Here is an 18,447-nt window from a genome sequence, read left to right on the forward strand (position 1 = left end):
TGACAGACTGTCCAGCCCTCTTCCCAAGGGCTGCGAGTGGGCATATCTCCCTACTTTTACAGTTGTCTTCTAACCAATGCAGACTGTTTCCTGAATGAGGATAGAAAATTGGAGTAAAAATTGTTTTTTTCGCAAGTTGGCAATATTTCCGTTAATCTTAAAAAATTTTAAGATTTAAGGCCGTAAGAAATAAGGCCATAAAAGCTGCAATCATGCAACGACTAATTTAGAATTGACAATTTCGTTCAAATTCTTGCTTCTCGTATTATAAATAATGTCATTATAAATTATTATAATGTCACATTATAATGTCAAACTCGTAAAACTTGTATTATAATGTCAACAATAATTCAATGTCAACAACATTATAATGTCATTATAAACATCTGTAGTCTTCCTCTACTTGGCCCTATTCAATGGCAGTCTCTTATCAAATCACAAAGAATTATTGTTCTTTACAGTTTCGTCCCATTCTGATCCGGAGGGTCATGATGGGTTTTTGGTAGAGCCATTCGGCTGGGGCAGTTGGCCGTAAAGGCCACAATCGTGCAACCAGTTGACTAATTGTAATATGCTAAAGGCTTTTAAAGTCTCAAAGTTTGTTTTACCATCTTCAAAGCTTCTGCCAGTTCCACTCAGGGCCGTATCCAGGATTTTTTCCCGAGGGGCTTTACAAAAAAAAAAAAAACTTTGAAAACGCACCCCAGCTCAATCTGGGGTGTCCACCCTTTGTCCGTCCTAAGAGTTTTCAGTAGAGCTCTTCGACTGTAGAGTTTCAGCAGAGCAGTAATTTAAAAGACGTTATGTGACATGTCGGTCAAAACGAGGTTCATAACGTACACTTTTAAGCCTAGTCCTATATATCGGTTGGTTCAGTTTGCCCCTTATTTGATTCCCAAAATATTTCGAAGTTTCCATTCAATCTAAAATGATTTTTTTTTTATAATTTGCCAAATTGTTGAATCTGGTAATTTTTATAGATTTTGTCATATAGTTTGGATAATTTGATAAATATTATTTCAAATCAATTATTTTTTTTATCAGAATAATCAAGTTATTTTTGCATTATCTTTAGTGCCTAAAAAGTCACCTGCGTACATGAAGCGGGCTGGTAAAGTAATTTTTTATTTATATATATTATTTTTGAAGTGTAAAATATATGTCTTGTAACATAGAGTCTTTTGAATAACCATTGCGATATTCCAGACATACGGTCACTGTATGCACATGGCATATTGCCATGTTATATGGCGTATGATATATGGCATATTGCCATATAATTAGGCATATGTCATATGCCCAATTCACCTAGGCCACTTATTCAGAAAAAAAGTTTAATGAAAGGAAATTTAAAGGGAGACATAAAAGGACATTTAATTTAATGAAAAAAAGTTTTTAGAAGAGGTTTTCCTAAAAAAAAGTGAAGAGTCATATTAAAACTTAAGCTAAGCAGAAATAAAGCTCTATAATAATTCAAACAAACAGAAATTAAAATCATTGAAACAAAATGAACAGAAATCAAAATAAATAAATCAAAAAATAAGATTAAAAAATACTGCTATAGACGAATAAATCAATCCTAAAACCAACAGAAACTAAAATGAATGACTTAAAACAAACGGAAACTATCACAAATAGAAATAGTGCTACTCTCCCCTTAAATCTTCTGAAAGCTATACGGCGTCATTTGCGCTTTACTGAGAACGATATGTATTTCGAGTATTGCGTTTTTTGTCATAACATCAAAAAAATAATGTCAGGCTAAGTAAGGTTTACAAATAATGGTTTTACTGTTCAAACTCACCCTCAAACCTTCTAGACGGCTTAAGTGGCATTTGAATTTCATTGAATTCAATGTCCGTTTTGAACGGTGAGGTTTCTATTCGTAAAAAATCGACAAAAAAAATGAAAAAAAATTACCATAATAATCAAGATGACTGAAAATTTTGTTGAAATTTTGAGACTGAAAAGTCTCAGAAATTTTGATTTTTCAGTCATAGTTGTAGAAGAAAAAATGAAAAAAAATAGTTTTCATTTTTTTCTCTAAAAAAGATGTCTAACGCAAGGCCGTATCCAGGCGGGGGGGGGGGGGGGTTAGAGTTGTTTGAGCCCCTCCCCCCGAAATATTTGCCCAACTCGTAAAAATGTAACAACAATTTATATAAACAAATTGCTATACATTTTTTTGTAACCCCCCTCCCCCGAAAAAAAATAACCCTCTCCGAACAAAGATTCTGGACACGGCCCTGTTCTAACGTGTGTGGTTTTGTCTTCTTATTGCATGCTTTTTCACTAATTGCTTGGTGCATGATTGTGTTCAGGTTTCAAAAGAAATTGGCAGAAATTCGGGAGAGGATTCGACGCGGTAATATGCAGGACGGTGTAACCAATCAGCTTTCACCAGTCAAGCTTGTGGGTGGAGCTAACCTGGTTTCGGGAAGTCCTAGTGCCATAAATCGAAGCTATTCATGTCGGGTTTCTTTTCAGAAAAGGTAATTGGGTTTAATCTTAACCTAAAACTTGCTGAGAAATGAAAGGGAAAATCGCTGCTTTTCGGATATGACCGTATCTTGACACAAGCGTGACCACTTAATAATGAAACAAAAATCGATTTTGCAGAGGTGTTGGTAAGAATGACTTACTTCTTCATTTCAGGCGGACGTACAATTCTAGACGATTTTGTTCGAAGCGGGAAATAAACTATCAATATTTATATATAATAATTATATACCTTATGTTATTATTATTACTATATTATTAAAATATCATTATATATAAATTATATTTTATATAAGTTATCTAATTATTAAAATAATTAAAATCTAATGTTAAATTATTCAGTTTAAGATTTATTTAATTTGTTAAAACTTTTAGAGGGAAAAATTTTGCCATTTAAGTGGATATTAGTAGCTTATAGTAGGCTACTGAAGGGCACGGAAACTTTTCCTTCATTCCGTTCCTTTAGTTTCCTATATTAGTTTACTAATTATAATTAGTATAGTAATATTATTAGTATTAGTTACAATTCGATAATGAATTAGCATATATGCTATTAAATATAATTATTTAAGAAAGTAGCTCCCGAAAAGCAGTGATTTACCGTTCTACATACCACAAATTTCCATTATCGCCATTGTTAAAGAGAATAAGACAAAAATGTGAGAACTATATTTCTTGCATTTTTGTGGCAAACATTAAGTGGCGCTCCTCTTACATTACTTTCTGTCCAAAAGTCTGTTTGATGTAACCATTTCACTTCATTTCAAATTTGTCGTTTTGTTATAACTAAATGATTTTTGTTATAAAATATGCATATAGTATGTCTATAACTATATTTATTGTAACTACATGCTATTAGAATTATGTTCAACTATTTTATTCAAAAATTGATTCTACATTTGTCGGGGCTCCACTTAGATTAGGCTGCTTTCTCTGCAAAAATTTGTTAAATGTAATCATTTTGTTTTGTTTGAAATTTGTCATTTTATTACATCATATCTCAAAATAGTTTTTTTGTCTTATGGAAGGCCGTACCCAGGATTTTTTTCAGAGGGGGTTTTACTTTAAGAAAAATTCAGGGGGGGGGGGCTTTACACAAAAACTATATCCATTTTGTTACGTTTTTACGAGTTAGAAAAGTATTTCGGGAGGGGGGGGGGGGGTTCAAACCCCCCTCTGGGTACGGCCTTGATCTTATGCTTCTTCCTTGGATCTGATTTCTATACTTTTCTTCGTTTTACAAAACTAAAGAAAAAAAACTGGAAATCTTTCACAACAGATCATTTACTTTAGATACTAAATTTCCCCTCCCCCCCCCCCAAAAAAAAAGAAAACAAATAATTGTCCGCCATAAATTTTGATTTTTTTTTGTATTTTCTTAAAAAAAAGAATGAAAAAATCCTGTCTTAAATACGCATTTCGTCAAAGACTTTTGAGAAAAATTTTGAGTTAAAATTTTAAATTATTTACAATTTTTGCTCTTTTGTTCTATATGTATTTTTTTTCCGGTTGATTTAATATGTTAGTGAGTGAAGGAAATAGGCAGGGATTCTTTTAAGGGGGAAGAGGGTTTTATAAGAAAAAAATAATAGTTTAAATTAGGAGTTTCAAGGAATTCAGGAAGCCTTAGGATTTTGTGGAGTTGTTGGGCCTGAACAAGGATAAGAAGAAATGCCTAAGAAGAAAATTTGACGGAATGAGTAATAGTCATGTATGTTTAATCCCGCATTATTTGTCGTAATGCCAAACGTCCTTAGTTTCTTAGGAACAACAGGGGTCCCGATGAACCACCAGTCTCTACCACAATAATTCGGTCACGCAATAAAAATAATAATAACATTAGTAATTCTTATTGCTCTAAAACCCTAGGGCCATGGTGATGCAAACTAAAAAATTCGGTGTCAAGAAATTCACTCTACATGAAACAAAACCATTACGCAAATTACAGCAATCTATTTATTAATATTTATTTATTATATAGAAATTTATTTATTATACAAATTACAGAATATTTATATGAGCCGTCACTAGCCTCAGAACTCCTCTAACCTTTCAGTATTTAAAAAACGCCCATTACTCACTATTTTTACCAGCCATCTCTATTCAAACCTACCCCGTCCATACACTTCCTTTCGCAACTCACTCAGTTCATCACACTCAAACATCATATGGCCCACGTCCTCATCCATACTTCGACATATAGGGCAAAAGTAAGGACCATACTTGCCTCTTGTCTTCTCGTTAACCTTCTTCTTGCCCAATGTGGTTAACTTTTCTTGAATATCTACCACCAAGGGTAAATTTTCATCCTATTCCTGGCACTGAATCTGTTATATCTAGTTGTATAGAATCTACTCTAACAAATGAAGCAAAAAAATACAAAAGATATAATAATTGTAAAATAAAAAAATTGTAAAAAAAGCATAAAAAGCATAAACAATCAAAGAAGCATAAATAAGCATAAAGATATAAACATAAACATAAAAATTTAAACATAATATAAACTAATATAAAAATTTAAACATAAGAATAAACAAGCATAACCACAACTACTACTAACAACTCACCGCAGCACCTAGCCGCCTGAGGCCAACACATCTACGCACGCTCCTCCTCCATCCCAATCTATTCGAAGCCTCCCTTTTTACGCCCGCCCATGAAGTTCCCATTTCCTTTAGATCTTTCTTTATGACGTCCTCCCACCCCAGACGAGGACGACCTGCTTTCCGTTTAGCCCTAGACGGTTGGGCGAAAAGAACAATCTTCGGCAATCTGTCATCCTTCATCCGCACAACGAGCCCTAGCCACCTCAACCTCTCTTTCATTATAGCCCTAGAGAGCGGTATTGAACCACATTTTTCGTATCGTCTATTGTTTGAAATACGGTCAGTCAGCCGGGTACCCAGAACAATCATTAAGCAATTTCTCTGGAAAACATCTAGCAAATCTTCATCCGCTTTTCGGAGTGCCCATGCTTCAGAGCCATATTTGACCACTGTCATCTCTGTAGCATCTAATATTCTAATCTTAGTTTGCAAACTTATCTTCCTATTCTTCCAAAGTTTTTTTTAACTGTGAAAAAATACCCTGAGCCTTAGCTATTCTACTTTTAACATTTTCACTGCTTTCACCATCTTTACTGATAATACTACCAAGGTTAGTGAAGCTGTCCACCTGATCAATCTTTTCGTTACCCAACTTCACCTTTTCATTTTCACTTATTCCTAGCCTTAGTGACTTATTCTTTTTAATATTAATTTTCAAACCTATTCTAGCACCCTGAAATGGCAAAACCTCTAAAACTTCATTCATTTTGCTCACACTTTCATCTAGGAGGCTTAAATCATCAGCATAATCTAAGTCCAGGAGACTTTTCCCTCCCCATTTGATTCTATGGTCTCCCATTGCCTTTCCTGTGCTCCTTTGTCGGTTATTGAGTGATTTAAAAAAAGATGAGAGTTTATATTGGGTAGAAAATCAGAATGTGAGCACTCAAATGGACAATCAAAACTCAAATGACCAGCACTCGACATTCCAATGTTCTGCCCTCTAAATCTGCCAGAATATCAGCACTGAAATGTGAGCAATCAATTCATAAGTGGCCAGCACTCAAATATCAGCATTCACATGATTTGCACTCAAAAGCCATCCCTCAAAATCTCGGCACTCGAAATCCATTAGAATGCTAACACTCAACACTCAGATGGTCAGTACTCAAAATTGGAAAATAAAAGAAGCCTTTCTCAAACCAAGACCGATATTTCTCAAAAAGCATGTTCTATCTCAAATGGGCTACTGGCGAAGAATATTTGGCACTCAAATTGTCACTCAACACTCAAATGGTAAGTAATCAAAATCCGACAGAATGCCAGCATTCAATAATCTAATGGTCAGGTCTCAAATGATCAGCGCTCAGAATCCGTCAGAATACCAGAACTCAACACTCAAATGGGCAGCACTCAGAATCAGTCAGAATGTCAGCACCCAAACGCCTCGTTTAGAAAATAAAAGAAGCTTTTCGCAAACCATGACGAGTATTTCTCAAAAAGCTTCTTCTATCTCAAATGGGCTACTGGCGAAAAATATTGCTGTCTGATCTCAAATGGACACTCAACACTCAAATTTGAAGTACCCAAATTCCAACAGAATGTCAGCATTCAACAAATGATAAGCTCTCAGAATCCGTCAGAATGCTTACACTCAACACTCAAATGGTGAAACTCAAAATCCGTTTGAATGCCAGAACTCAATACTCAAGTGGTCAGCACTCAAAATCAATCAGAATATCAGCACATCGATGCCTCATTTGGAAATTCAAAGAAGTTTTTAGGAAACCAAGATAGATATTTCTCAAAAAGCTTGTTTTATTCGGCTACTATCAAAGAATATTGCAGAGAATGGTTAGTATACTCGCCAGTAACTTGCCGTATATACTATATTTTATATCCTATTCTACTCACAATCTTTTACTGATGGATTTTATGATATAAAAAAAACGAAATCATCTCCACCCCCTATGGTCTGAAAAAGCAGGTAAATAAGCAACATAAAAATGAATCAAACAATAAAAAGAAAAAAGACTTCAGAACTGCAGGGTATTTAAGTTAATTTGTAGATACCACCACATACAGGCCCCGTATTAGTCACTGTGATTATCTCACAATTACAGCTCACTGTCGTTGTGAGGCATGTTTCACCACATGATGAGCTTAAACCTTTCGTCCCTCCTTCCTGGACGGAATCCCTCCTTCCTATTTGTTCTCCTTCGGGAACTGATGACGTCTCTGACAAGTCAGCATCACTTATTATATTCCCTTGCTTTAGTGATCGCTTAATCAGCTTGATCTGAGGATTCTTAAGCGCTGATCAAGACATAAATAGGGTACGCGGTGTTGGGACTGGCAGACTCCATTTAACTATCAAGATCTAAATAGAATCAGGTGAAAAGTTGAAGATTAGTGGGTGGTTAACAGGATTGCGACTTTGCTGATCATGTAAAAAGCACTTGATGGAAAAATTTGTCGGTCAGAAGTGGTGATACAGTAACCAGAATACACGTAGAACCATAGAATATCATAGAATAGCCATAACCAGTAACATACACCAGTACCATAGAATACACCAGTAACCTTAGTAACATACACCAGTAACCATAGAATACGCGGTATTGGGATTGGAACCGTTCAAATGACTGGCAAGATCAAAACAGAGTCGCGGGAATAGTTAAAGAGTAGTTGATGGTTAACAGGATTGTGGGTTTCCCGATCGTGTTGAAGTAGTCGATGAAAAATGTTTTGAGCACTTATATGTTCTGGAGCCGTTGCATAGATAAGGTTAAAAATAATTACTAGACCAGCAATTGTGTCATTACAAATAGCAGTGTAGAGACTTTATTTGGTTTTTTTTTTAGCACTTAGTATTTTTTTCAGCAATGGCGCATGCGTAGTTAAGTAAGAAGATTGGTTAGGTCTTCTCCGCTCGATAGCTTTATGTTCTTATCTTCTTAATTAACTTAATAAAAGGTGCTCTTGTATTTTTGTTTGCGTGTTTTTGTGTTTATTTACGTGTTTTTTTTCTAATATTCTGATTTTTAGTGGCGAGGGTGTCACTAAGAAAGAAAATTCAACGAATCCATTGTCTTCTAGCGAGAAGACCCTCTCACCTAGTGAAAGGGAAACGCCCATTCCAGTCACTAAGAGGTAAGTGTCTTTATTAAATTTTTGACGTTTTTCTTCCTGTTGTTATATTTCTAGCTACTACAGAGACAAAAACAGCCATTTATTTATTTATTGTTTCATGTGCAAAGGTTATAGCCCGTATCACAAAAGTTATGTTATATTCCTAGTGGCTGCAGAGGCAAAAGTAGCCATTTATTTTTATTATTTTTTTTTTGTGCAAAGATTATGACATGTATCATCTTCTCAATTTGAAAAAAACTGGATTAAATTAGAAGAGCCAACTCCAAAGATGTCATGGTGCATGGTGTCATGGTGATATTTTACGGGTGCACGAAAAAAACACTAAAGAAACGTTTTGACACTTTTGTTTCCTGTTATAAAAAATCAACTTTTTTAGATTTTTTTTTTTTTTTTAGTCATTAAAGATGTGGCGAAAATAATTTTTATGTTAAATGATATACTTTCTTTCATCTCCATCACTAAACTCGCATAGCTAGCCAGAGGGAAGGAAGGGGGGGGGGATACGTGCCCTTCAGTAACACTACCTCTAATATCCTAAAAGATATTCAATGACTATTCGTCTTGATTTACTCCTTCGCTGTAGCTTATTTTCTTATTCTCTGTTTTAGTTTTTCCATCGTCACTTCACTAAAACGAAAGAAATAAGAGTTCAAAATAGGGACAGGTCCTTTTATTAGACAGTGAAACAAAAATATATACAAAAGCTCTAGATATTTCGATGACACAGTCAGTCATCATCATCAGTATTGACTAAAGTAATTATAATTAAAGCAAACTATATTTAAATTGAATAAAATAATCACTTCCGGGTCATAGCAAGTTTCCGGTCCATTCATTTAAAAAGTTAATTAACTGTTGATTTCTTTAATAATGCGTTAAAATAAAGATTTCATTTTGCAAATTGTATTATAAATGGTTTTTGCAAATTGTATTTTCCATTCATGCATACTTTTGGTTTTTTATAAAAACAGACAGGTTAGGTATATATACATTTTAAAAAGTACGGGGGTGGGGGGGGGGAGTCGTAGATTTTTCTATCACCGGTAAATTTAACTTACAATCCCGATTAGCATTAGAACAGGCCTTGAGTGTTACTCTTTGACTTTTTAAACACAGATTGGAAGCCTCCTTTTGAGAAGCAAGTGTTTTTGTGGGAAGAGTAGCGTAATTTCGTCAAAATCCGGGGGAGGGGGCAAAGTTGGAGCTAGTTTTCCCAAAATCAAGTGAAAATGACCGGGAAAATTGAAAAATGAACTACATAGTACCATAAAGGTAAAGGTATATTATAGAAAATTGACCCTTTTCTGTGGATGCTTGAATTATGCAGGCTTATCTTTGTATTTACAAGATTTTTGAAGGAACTGAATTTTAGCCGGGGTGGGGGGGCGTGGTCTGGGAGGGGCGTTGCCCCTCCCTTATAACAAATTACGCCCCTTTGTGTGAAGCATTCGGTAGATCATCCTATAATTTAACAAGTACATAATACCGTACCAGTAGAATACCTCGGTTAAGCCGGAACTCGGCTAGTCAGGGCTCGGGTAAGCGTGGTTTTATTGTATATTGTGCTTTATATTTCTATGTGCTCATTTCTTCGTTCTATTAATCCTCTGTCTTGTTTTGTCATTTCACTGTGGTGTTTGATGGGTTCTCAATAAATCAAACTAAGCTATTGAATTAATTAGTTTTAATTAATCAAATTCTCTTGTGAGTGGTTACAAATCTTGTAGCATGGACTGTATTGAAAACTATATTAGTTTCAACTTCGTTAATGCCATATCAGCCAACTATTGTAGTTGGGAAACGGTTTTAGAATAGAAGTAAATTTTAACTAATAATTTTTTGCTTCTATTAGCAAAGAATTTCAAGAAAAGTACAAATAATTACTTTGGGTTTATAGGCATGGATATCAGTTGTGGACGCTAGGGAGGGGGAGGTCCCATTGATTTTATTACCTCTCCCCCTCTTCTAATAGGTTTTCAAAGACTCGTTATATATATATATATATATATATATATATATATATATATATATCCAGCGAAACAAAAAAATAAACCCCCCCCTTAAATTTTGAAAAATACGTTTTCTTTTATCTTCATTAAAAAAAAAAAATGCTTGCCTCCTCCCCTACATTACTGTAAATTGTTACCAAAGAATTTTTTTAGATACACTTGTTACAGTCTGGGTTACAGACAGGTGCACCAATTGTAGGTGGGGGGGGGGGGCAATATCCTTTCAATTTTTTTGAAAAACAAAAACAAATAAAAATTGCCCCCCCCCTCCCCAGGTTTTGAAAAATACCTTTTCTTATATCTTTATTACAAAAAAAAGAAAAGCTTGGCTCCTCCCGTACATTTCTGTGAATGTAGTTGCATGTAGTTGAAGTGTGTTTTCTCCTAATTCTGTTGTACTTCGGTGCAAGGCCGCGTCCAGGGGGGGGGGGTACCGGGTTTGACCCTCCCCTCCTAAAATTTTTGTTCAAATCATAAAAAAGTAACCAAAAAATTCATATAAGCAAATTTTTGATCTGTTTTGATTCCCATGTCCTTTTTTTTTTTTGCATACTTCTGATTTTAGGATCGATGTAGCTGCTAGTTTTTCCATCGATTTTTTTTTACCGTTTGTGTTGTTTTTTATTTTTTTTATTAAGTTTTATTCTATTATTAACCCACCTTAAACAGCAAGACAAAAGTTGAGTTATGAATTATAAGAAAAGACAATACCAAAATAAAACAAAAAACAATTAAACAGAGCAAAAACATGGGATAAGACCCCATGCTCCATTTTCGATGCATTTCTTTGGTTTCGATTGCCTTGTTTAAATTTATCATTTATTTATCTTCTTGTCAATTAACAATTTTATTATTTATGAAGGAATGAATATATATTTGTTATATATTTATATTTAAGATGTATTTATTTAAGTATTATTGTAGTGAGGTCAAGAATGGGAATTCTGAAACAAGTCAAACGACATCGGAGAAGCCTCCATCAGTCAATATTAGAAGGTTTGTGCCTCATTCTCTTTTGATTAAGCTTGGTCTTAAATGGTACCCACAAAACTTAAAAAAGGAAGTATAAATAAAACAAGAAATACAATAAAGTTGAATAGTTATTCCCGGCAAAATCTAGGTTGTCCTTGGGTTTTTTGCATTTTGATGCTTCTATTCTTTAGATTTAATTGTTTATTATTTCCATTTTATAATTTTTGGTTTTTAGCTTCTCTTCATCCTTTATCCTTCTTGCTCTATTTGTTTTTTGCTCTATTTTTTATTTGCTCTTTTTTTTTCCTGTTCCTGTTCCCGAGCGAATCTCGGTTTTATGTATGCTGAAGACGTTTGATATAGATCAAATTTTCGCTTTTTTTTTCTCTTTTCTTGATTCTTTCACTGGTCTTAGAGCATGTAATTTGTGACCTAAAGAACATAAATCGTAGAAAAATTATATTTTAGGCCAGTGTTTTTCGGGGGAAGGGAGGTCTTGGATTTGTGTCAAGGGCAGGTCGATTTTTTGCAACACTGGCAGAAGTGTGGTACTGCCCTAAAAAACTGATAATTGTGTCTTGGATTTGTGTAAAGGACAGGTCGATTTTTTGCAACACAAAGTGTGATACTGCCCTAAAAACCTGATAATTCTGAAACAACCTAAAGAAAAACTTCAGAAAATGTTGGTTCCATGGTATTAATAGATGGAAGATGGATTATTTTTTAATATCCTTCGTTCTTAATATGCTAGTTTTCTGCGGCGTATTATGAAAGAACTACTAATATGTCAATTGCTCCCCAACGTACTAACGCTCCAATCTCTTCCTTCCGCTCTTGACTCTCGTCAACTAGTACACTGGCAAATGAATAAAAAGCCCTAAAAGGTAATATTGTAAGTGTCAAAAGCTCAGAATCGTTTAATTTCTGTACACTAGCTGCAATTATGCCATGTTTCTAACATTTTTTTTCATTTTTTGGGGTAAACAATAGGCTCCAAGACTCCTTAAAGGAGCAAAGACATCCAGATAAAACATTTTTTTTTCAGCTGGACCCATCTTAAGTCTGTTAATGCCTGCAGACTGAATCCTTTTAAGATTTTAAATTTAGTTATCAGTAAATTATAAAATTTTTGGGAAGTATCACATTCACGACAGTGTTGTCGCGTTGAACCGCGAAAATTAATAAGCAAAACTAATTAATTAAGTTTCGCAGCCCTTTTCGTCCGTAAAAGTTCAAACATAAACAATTTGTTGATACAAAATGACAACCACATCTTTAAAGGGAAACTACACCTTCTTCAGTTGATTGGTGGTAAACATTTTTTTTTAGAAACAACCATCGTTTTTTAGCACCAACGTTTTTGATTTTATAACCAAAGTTACTTTCTTTTGAATTGTGACGCTCACTAAAAGTGAAGAATCTTCACCTATATAGAGGTCTTTTTCGTTAAAAATTCAAGTCCCAATTTGTTCTATTTCATTTTCATTTCAAATGAAGACGTAAATAGCGACGAAGACCACACTGCCTTTCCATCACAAACATCAAACAGTTCGTGGTAACGAACTGTAAGTAAGGAGCGACCCGGCTCAATGGTAACCGAAACTCTAGAAAACGGGTTTTTGATACCAATAGATATATCAAAATAATCAGATTTCAATGCTGATTTCAAATATATAACTTTCATCAAGTTTAGACCTACCCATCAAAAGTTACGCGCCTGAGAAAATTTGGCTGATTTTCAAAAAAAGGGGAAAAGACCCCTAAAAGCTATAGAACCTTAATGAAAAGCACACCATCATATTCTGCGTATCAGAGAACCCTACTGCAGAGGTTTCAAGCTCATATCTACAAAATGGGGAATTTTGCATTTTTTGCCAGAAGAAAGATCAGGGATGTGTGTTTATTTGTTTTTTTGTTTTTTTGTTGTTTTTTTTTCCAGGGATGGTCGTATCAATCTAGTAGTCCTAGAATATCGTGAGAGGGCTCATTGAAACAGAAATTAAAAATTCTAGTGCTCTTTTTAAGTTACCAAAACAAATGGAGGGCAACTAGGCCCCCTCCCACGCTCATTTTTTCCCAAAGTCACCCGATCAAAATTTTGAGATAGCCATTTTGTTCAGCATGGTCGAAAATATGATAAAAATGTCTTTTAGGATGACTTGATCCCCCAAAGTCCCCAGGGGGAGGGATTAAAGTTATTAACTTTACTCAATTTTAACATAGTGTTTTGTTTATTGGGAATTATACAGACTTTTTCAGAGGAGATTTTTTCTGGGAGGGGGGGGACGGAGCGGGTCGGGGGCTATATGGAAGGATCTGTCCATGAAGGAAGTGTTCATGGGGGAAGGGACATTGCTATGAAGGGGGCGCCGGATTTCCCAGCATTATTAAAGAAAAAGATCAGGAATTAAATAAAAAAAAAACAAGTTTTTAAACTGATCAACTGATTGTGATTAAGATGTAATTTTTAAAGAAATTGAAAAAAAATTCGAACTATAGTTTAAAGAGCAGGGTATTGACTAGGGGTCGAACCCTCTAATATACGTGTTAAAAATTTATGAATATAGAAGTTCGTTACGTAAGTTAATTCTAAGTTACGTATATTTATTACTAATAAAAACGTTCGTAAATAAAATTAAACAAGTTTCGAGAAAGCCATTTAACCAAATATAATATGCAAATTTTGTTTTAATTATTCATGTCCGGTGAGCCAAAATCAAAACCTGCATTAATTCAAAAACGTTCAAAAATTAAATAAAAAAAACAAGTTTTTTTAACTGAAAGTAAGGAACGACGTTAAAACTTAAAACGAACAGAAATTATTCCGTATATGAAGGGGGCTGTCCCCTCCTCAACGCCTCGCTCTTTACGCTAAAGTTTGACTTTCTCACAACTCTATTTTTTTAAACAATAAAAAAACTTTAGCGTAAGGAGCGAGGCGTTGAGGAGGGGACAGCCCCCTTCATATACGGAATAATATCTGTTCGTTTTAAGTTTTAACGTCGTTCCTTACTTTCAGTTAAAAAAACTTGTTTTTTTTTATTTAATGAAAAACAAGAACAACAATAGGGAATTTTTTTGTAAGACAGTTGAATTCTAATTTGTAATAATACAATTAACCGTTGACTGCAAAGACACTCCCGTAAAATCAATGGTAGTTTACCATGTGAAAATCCCGATGAGCCCTCAAATTACCTCCCTTACATCCCAAAAATCACTACGAATCTTAAAAAAGTTTGCACTCAAAATAAACTGTTTGTAGTATTTACCAATAATTTCAAAGTCATAAAGCTCCTAAATTCTGGTAAAGATAAAACCCCAGTTACTCGCCAAAGAGTCTATCAAATAACATGCGACTGTGGCAAATACTATGTAGGTAGAACTCGCCAGAATTTAGAGAAACGCCTACAACAGCATAAAGATGATATAACCAAAACTCTAAATTCTAAAATTGCTAATGTGTTTTTTGATTCTGCTTTAAACAGCCATGTATCTGAAAATCCTAGCCACAAAATACTTTTTGAAGAATCCGCCCTTATTAGCAATTAAATAAAAAAAAACAATTTTTTTTAACTGAAAGTATGGAACGACGTTAAAACTTAAAACGAACAGAAATTATTCCGTATATGAAAGGGGCTGTCCCCTGCTCAACGTCCCGCTCTTTGCGTTAAAGTTTTTCATTGTTTAAAAAAAATAGAGTTGTGAGAAACTCAAACTTTAGCGTAAAGAGCGAGGCGTTGAGGAGGGGACAGCCCCTTTCATATACGGAATAATTTCTGTTCGTTTTAAGTTTTAATGTCGCTCCTTACTTTCAGTTAAAAAAAACTTGTTTTTTTTAAATTTAATTTTAGAACGTTTTTGAATTAATGGAGGTTTTGATTTTGGCTCACCGTACATGAATAATTGAAAAAAAAATTTTAATATTAATTTTACTTTTATTTGGTTAAATGTCTTTCTCGAAACCTGTTTAATTTTATTTAGGAACGTTTTTATTAGTAATAAATATACGTAACTTACGAATTAACTTACGTAACGAACCTCTATATTCTTATATTTTTAATACGTATATTAGAGGGTTCACCCCCTAGTCAAAACCTTGCTCCCTAAGCTAAAGTTCGAATTTTGTTCCAATTCTGTAAGAATGACCCCTTACTCATAAATGCCTTTAATTAAAATAAATATCTATTATAAAAGTAATAAATAATCTTTGGCTTAAAGAGCAAAGCATTGACTAGGGGATGAAGTGATGAACCCAATCATATACGTAGTGTTTTCTGTCGTTTTAAGTTTTGATGTTTCTCCTTACTTTTAGTTATAAAAACTTGTTTTTTTATATATATGATTTCTGATCTTTTTTTTAAATAATGCTGGGAAATCCGGCGCCCCCTTCATAGCAATATCCCTTCTCGCATGAAAAGTTCCTCCATGGGAAGATCATCCCACATAACCCCCGACCCACTCCCCCCACTACCAGAAAAATCCCCTCTGAAAGCGTCTGTATACTTCCCAATAGCCAATACTATATGCTAGCATTGGGTAAAGCTCATAACTTTCAGCCCTCCCCCCGGGGACTTTGGGGGATTAAGTCATCCTAAAAGATATAGTTATCATATTTTCGACCATGCTGAACAAAATGGTTATCTCAAAATTTTGATCAGGTAACTTTGGGAAAAACATAGCGTGGGAGGGTGCTTAGTAGCCATCTATTTTTTGGGTCACTTAAAAAGAGCACTGGAACTTTAAACTTCTTTTTCAATGAGCTCTCCCATGATATTATAGGACCACTGGTTTGATACAATGAGCACTGGAAAAAAAAACAAAACAAAAAAAACAAATAAACACGCATCCGTGATCTTTCTTCTGGCAAAAAATGCAAAATTCCACATTTTTGTAGATAGTAGCTTGAAACCTCCGCAGCAGGGTTCTCTGATACGCTGAATATGATGGTGTGATTTTCATTAGGGTTCTATAACTTTTAGGGGGTTATTTTCCCCTTTTTTTGAAAATCAGCCAAATTTTCTCAGGCGTATAACTTTTGATAGGTGGACTAAACTTGATGAAACTTATATATTAGAAATTAGTATTAAAATCTGATTTTTTTGATGTATCTATTGGTATCAAAATTCCGTTTTCTACAGTTTCGGTTGCCATTGAGCCGGGTCGCTCCTTACTTACAGTTCGTTACCACGAACTGTTTGATACACTAGGCATAAAGAAGGTAGTTCGAGAAGCAATTGAAATCAGACTTAAGATTAATAATAATATTTTCTTAATAGGGACTTGGGGGAATATTCACTAAATGCTCTACACACAAATTTAATTAAAAACGATCTTACAAAATATTTTAAAAAACTAGTATGACATTAACACAGAACCAGTTACAAAGGACCTTTAAGGTTAGCTGCCAAAAAGGCAAGATTAGCAATGAAAACGTGTTTTAATTATTTTTCTTTCATTTCAACGAATTTCCGTGTTTCACCTCACTTTATTTATCAGTCCTGGTTGAACTTCTCTGAAGTAAGGAGGCTGGAACTGTTTTAGAAATTTTCTTTTTAGTTTTAATTGTCGTATGTTGTTGTAAGTCTCTTTTCTTTTATATATTTATATTTTGCTGAGGACGGCCCTCGTAAATAGGGCCGCAATATTCATTCAAATTAGAATTACTCTGTCTTACAAAAAGACTTCCATAGTGTTATTCTGTTTTTGATGTTTGTTTAGCATTCCAGATGACTCCTGTTAACTGTTATTATAATGACCCTATTCGTTGTTAATTATTCATTATATTAATTAATATTATATTGTTATATTTATGTTGTTTTATATTATATTAAATATTATGTATTATATTATATTTAATAGTATATTACAATATTATGTTATCATGTATTTTTGTTAGATTAATAATAAGTTAATTAATACATTTTTGATTATCAACTGTTACATTTTCAAATGATGCAAAACATATATTTGTTTCCTTATAAATGTATGATTATAGCTGTATTTTCAAATTCCCAAAATGGCAGCGGCTCATATTTCGTCCCTTAAGAGCAAAATTATGGTAATTATAACAATTATTTAGTAAAATAATGCAGTTTGGAGGTGTTCACTTTGTATTTCGTATTTTGATCAATTTAATTGTTTATCGTGATCTGCTTTTTTTTTCAAAATAAATTTTGAAAAAACTGCCAAATTTCTAATGTCAATTTCGGCCTACACGACCATTTGGTAAAACTGAAAATTTTAGCCCTTAAATTTGCTTTTTTTAATTTCGAGACGCAATGACAACGATAGCAATTATTATATTTGAAATTAGTGTTGAATAGGAAATTGAACGGTATGTTTCTTTTCTTTGCCATCCGATACCTATCTTATCGAAGTTTTACCATGATTTATCATATTACCATATTAATATTCTCCCACCGTATTGACAAATCAGCAATAGTGCCACATTATGTAAATATTGCTGAAGTATTGCATCCTTAGATTGTTAACAGTGTACAGCTGTAGCCTAGCTCCAGCAGTAGAAAAGATTACCGTTCAATTCTTCAGATTAGGGGGAAGCGTCACATAAAGAAGGATAACAGGCAAAACGAGCAGTGTGTTCGGTACTGTCAGTAGAATGAGCAAAAATTTGACAACTGATAAGTGAATTTTTTGACCATTGCTAAAAAATTCTCTAGGGCATCCATGGGCTGAGAGGAGGGTGGTGGTTCTCCTACTAATATTCCCCTATGTGCTATTATATGTGTATTGACTAAGGTCATTTCTTAATTTTTTTAAAGGAAGAATTGAAGAACAGTATTTTTGAAAATTTTCTCAAATTTTCAAAAACTGGGACTCTTCCTCACCCTGCTTCAGAGCGAGCTTTGCTTATTTTGATTTTTTTTCGGTTTCTTTACATCTTTTCTTCCTCTTTGTGTTCTCTGCTATTTTACATCTCTTTGCTTTGTAGTGTTGCTGCCTCTAATGGTCAAGCTAGTTTTATAAATGGAGGTCAGGTTCCAAGCAATGGAGTCCAAAATGGAAAAGTTGGTTCTATGATTAAGAATTTCTTTAAGTACGCTTACTCTATCTGATTAGCATGGATACTATTTATTGCATGCCTTTATGTCCTTGTGTTGCGTTCGTCCGATGATATGTAATAGTTTCAAAATCTTTGAAGCTAACAGATCCGAATGTGTCTAAATCCGCCATTGCCATCTTTTTTTTTATTTCTTTTTATCTGATTTGTATTTTTTTTTTTCACGAAAGTACATAACTTTTTTTTA

The 18,447-nt window shown here is 34.0% G+C and overlaps 2 protein-coding genes across 2 annotated transcripts in view; both read left to right on the top strand.

Annotated features, from left to right (window-relative positions):
• LOC148939138 (uncharacterized) overlaps positions 1-18,447 on the top strand; it is a 303,986-nt gene that overhangs the window by 147,025 nt on the left and 138,514 nt on the right. The gene's annotated exons all lie outside the window — the stretch shown is intronic.
• Positions 1-18,447, top strand: part of LOC148939139 (uncharacterized) — a 258,930-nt gene that overhangs the window by 111,338 nt on the left and 129,145 nt on the right. The window contains exons 10-13 of the mRNA XM_089107216.1: positions 2,322-2,492; positions 8,094-8,198; positions 11,132-11,203; positions 18,132-18,236. Of these exons, the coding sequence (XP_088963342.1) occupies positions 2,322-2,492; positions 8,094-8,198; positions 11,132-11,203; positions 18,132-18,236 (453 nt within the window). The remainder of the gene's footprint in view (positions 1-2,321; positions 2,493-8,093; positions 8,199-11,131; positions 11,204-18,131; positions 18,237-18,447) is intronic.

This window comes from Artemia sp. Qi Xiang Cuo, chromosome 21 (genome assembly GCF_049724085.1).
Source record: "Artemia sp. Qi Xiang Cuo chromosome 21, ASM4972408v1, whole genome shotgun sequence".
Taxonomy (NCBI): Eukaryota; Metazoa; Arthropoda; class Branchiopoda; order Anostraca; family Artemiidae; genus Artemia; species Artemia sp. Qi Xiang Cuo.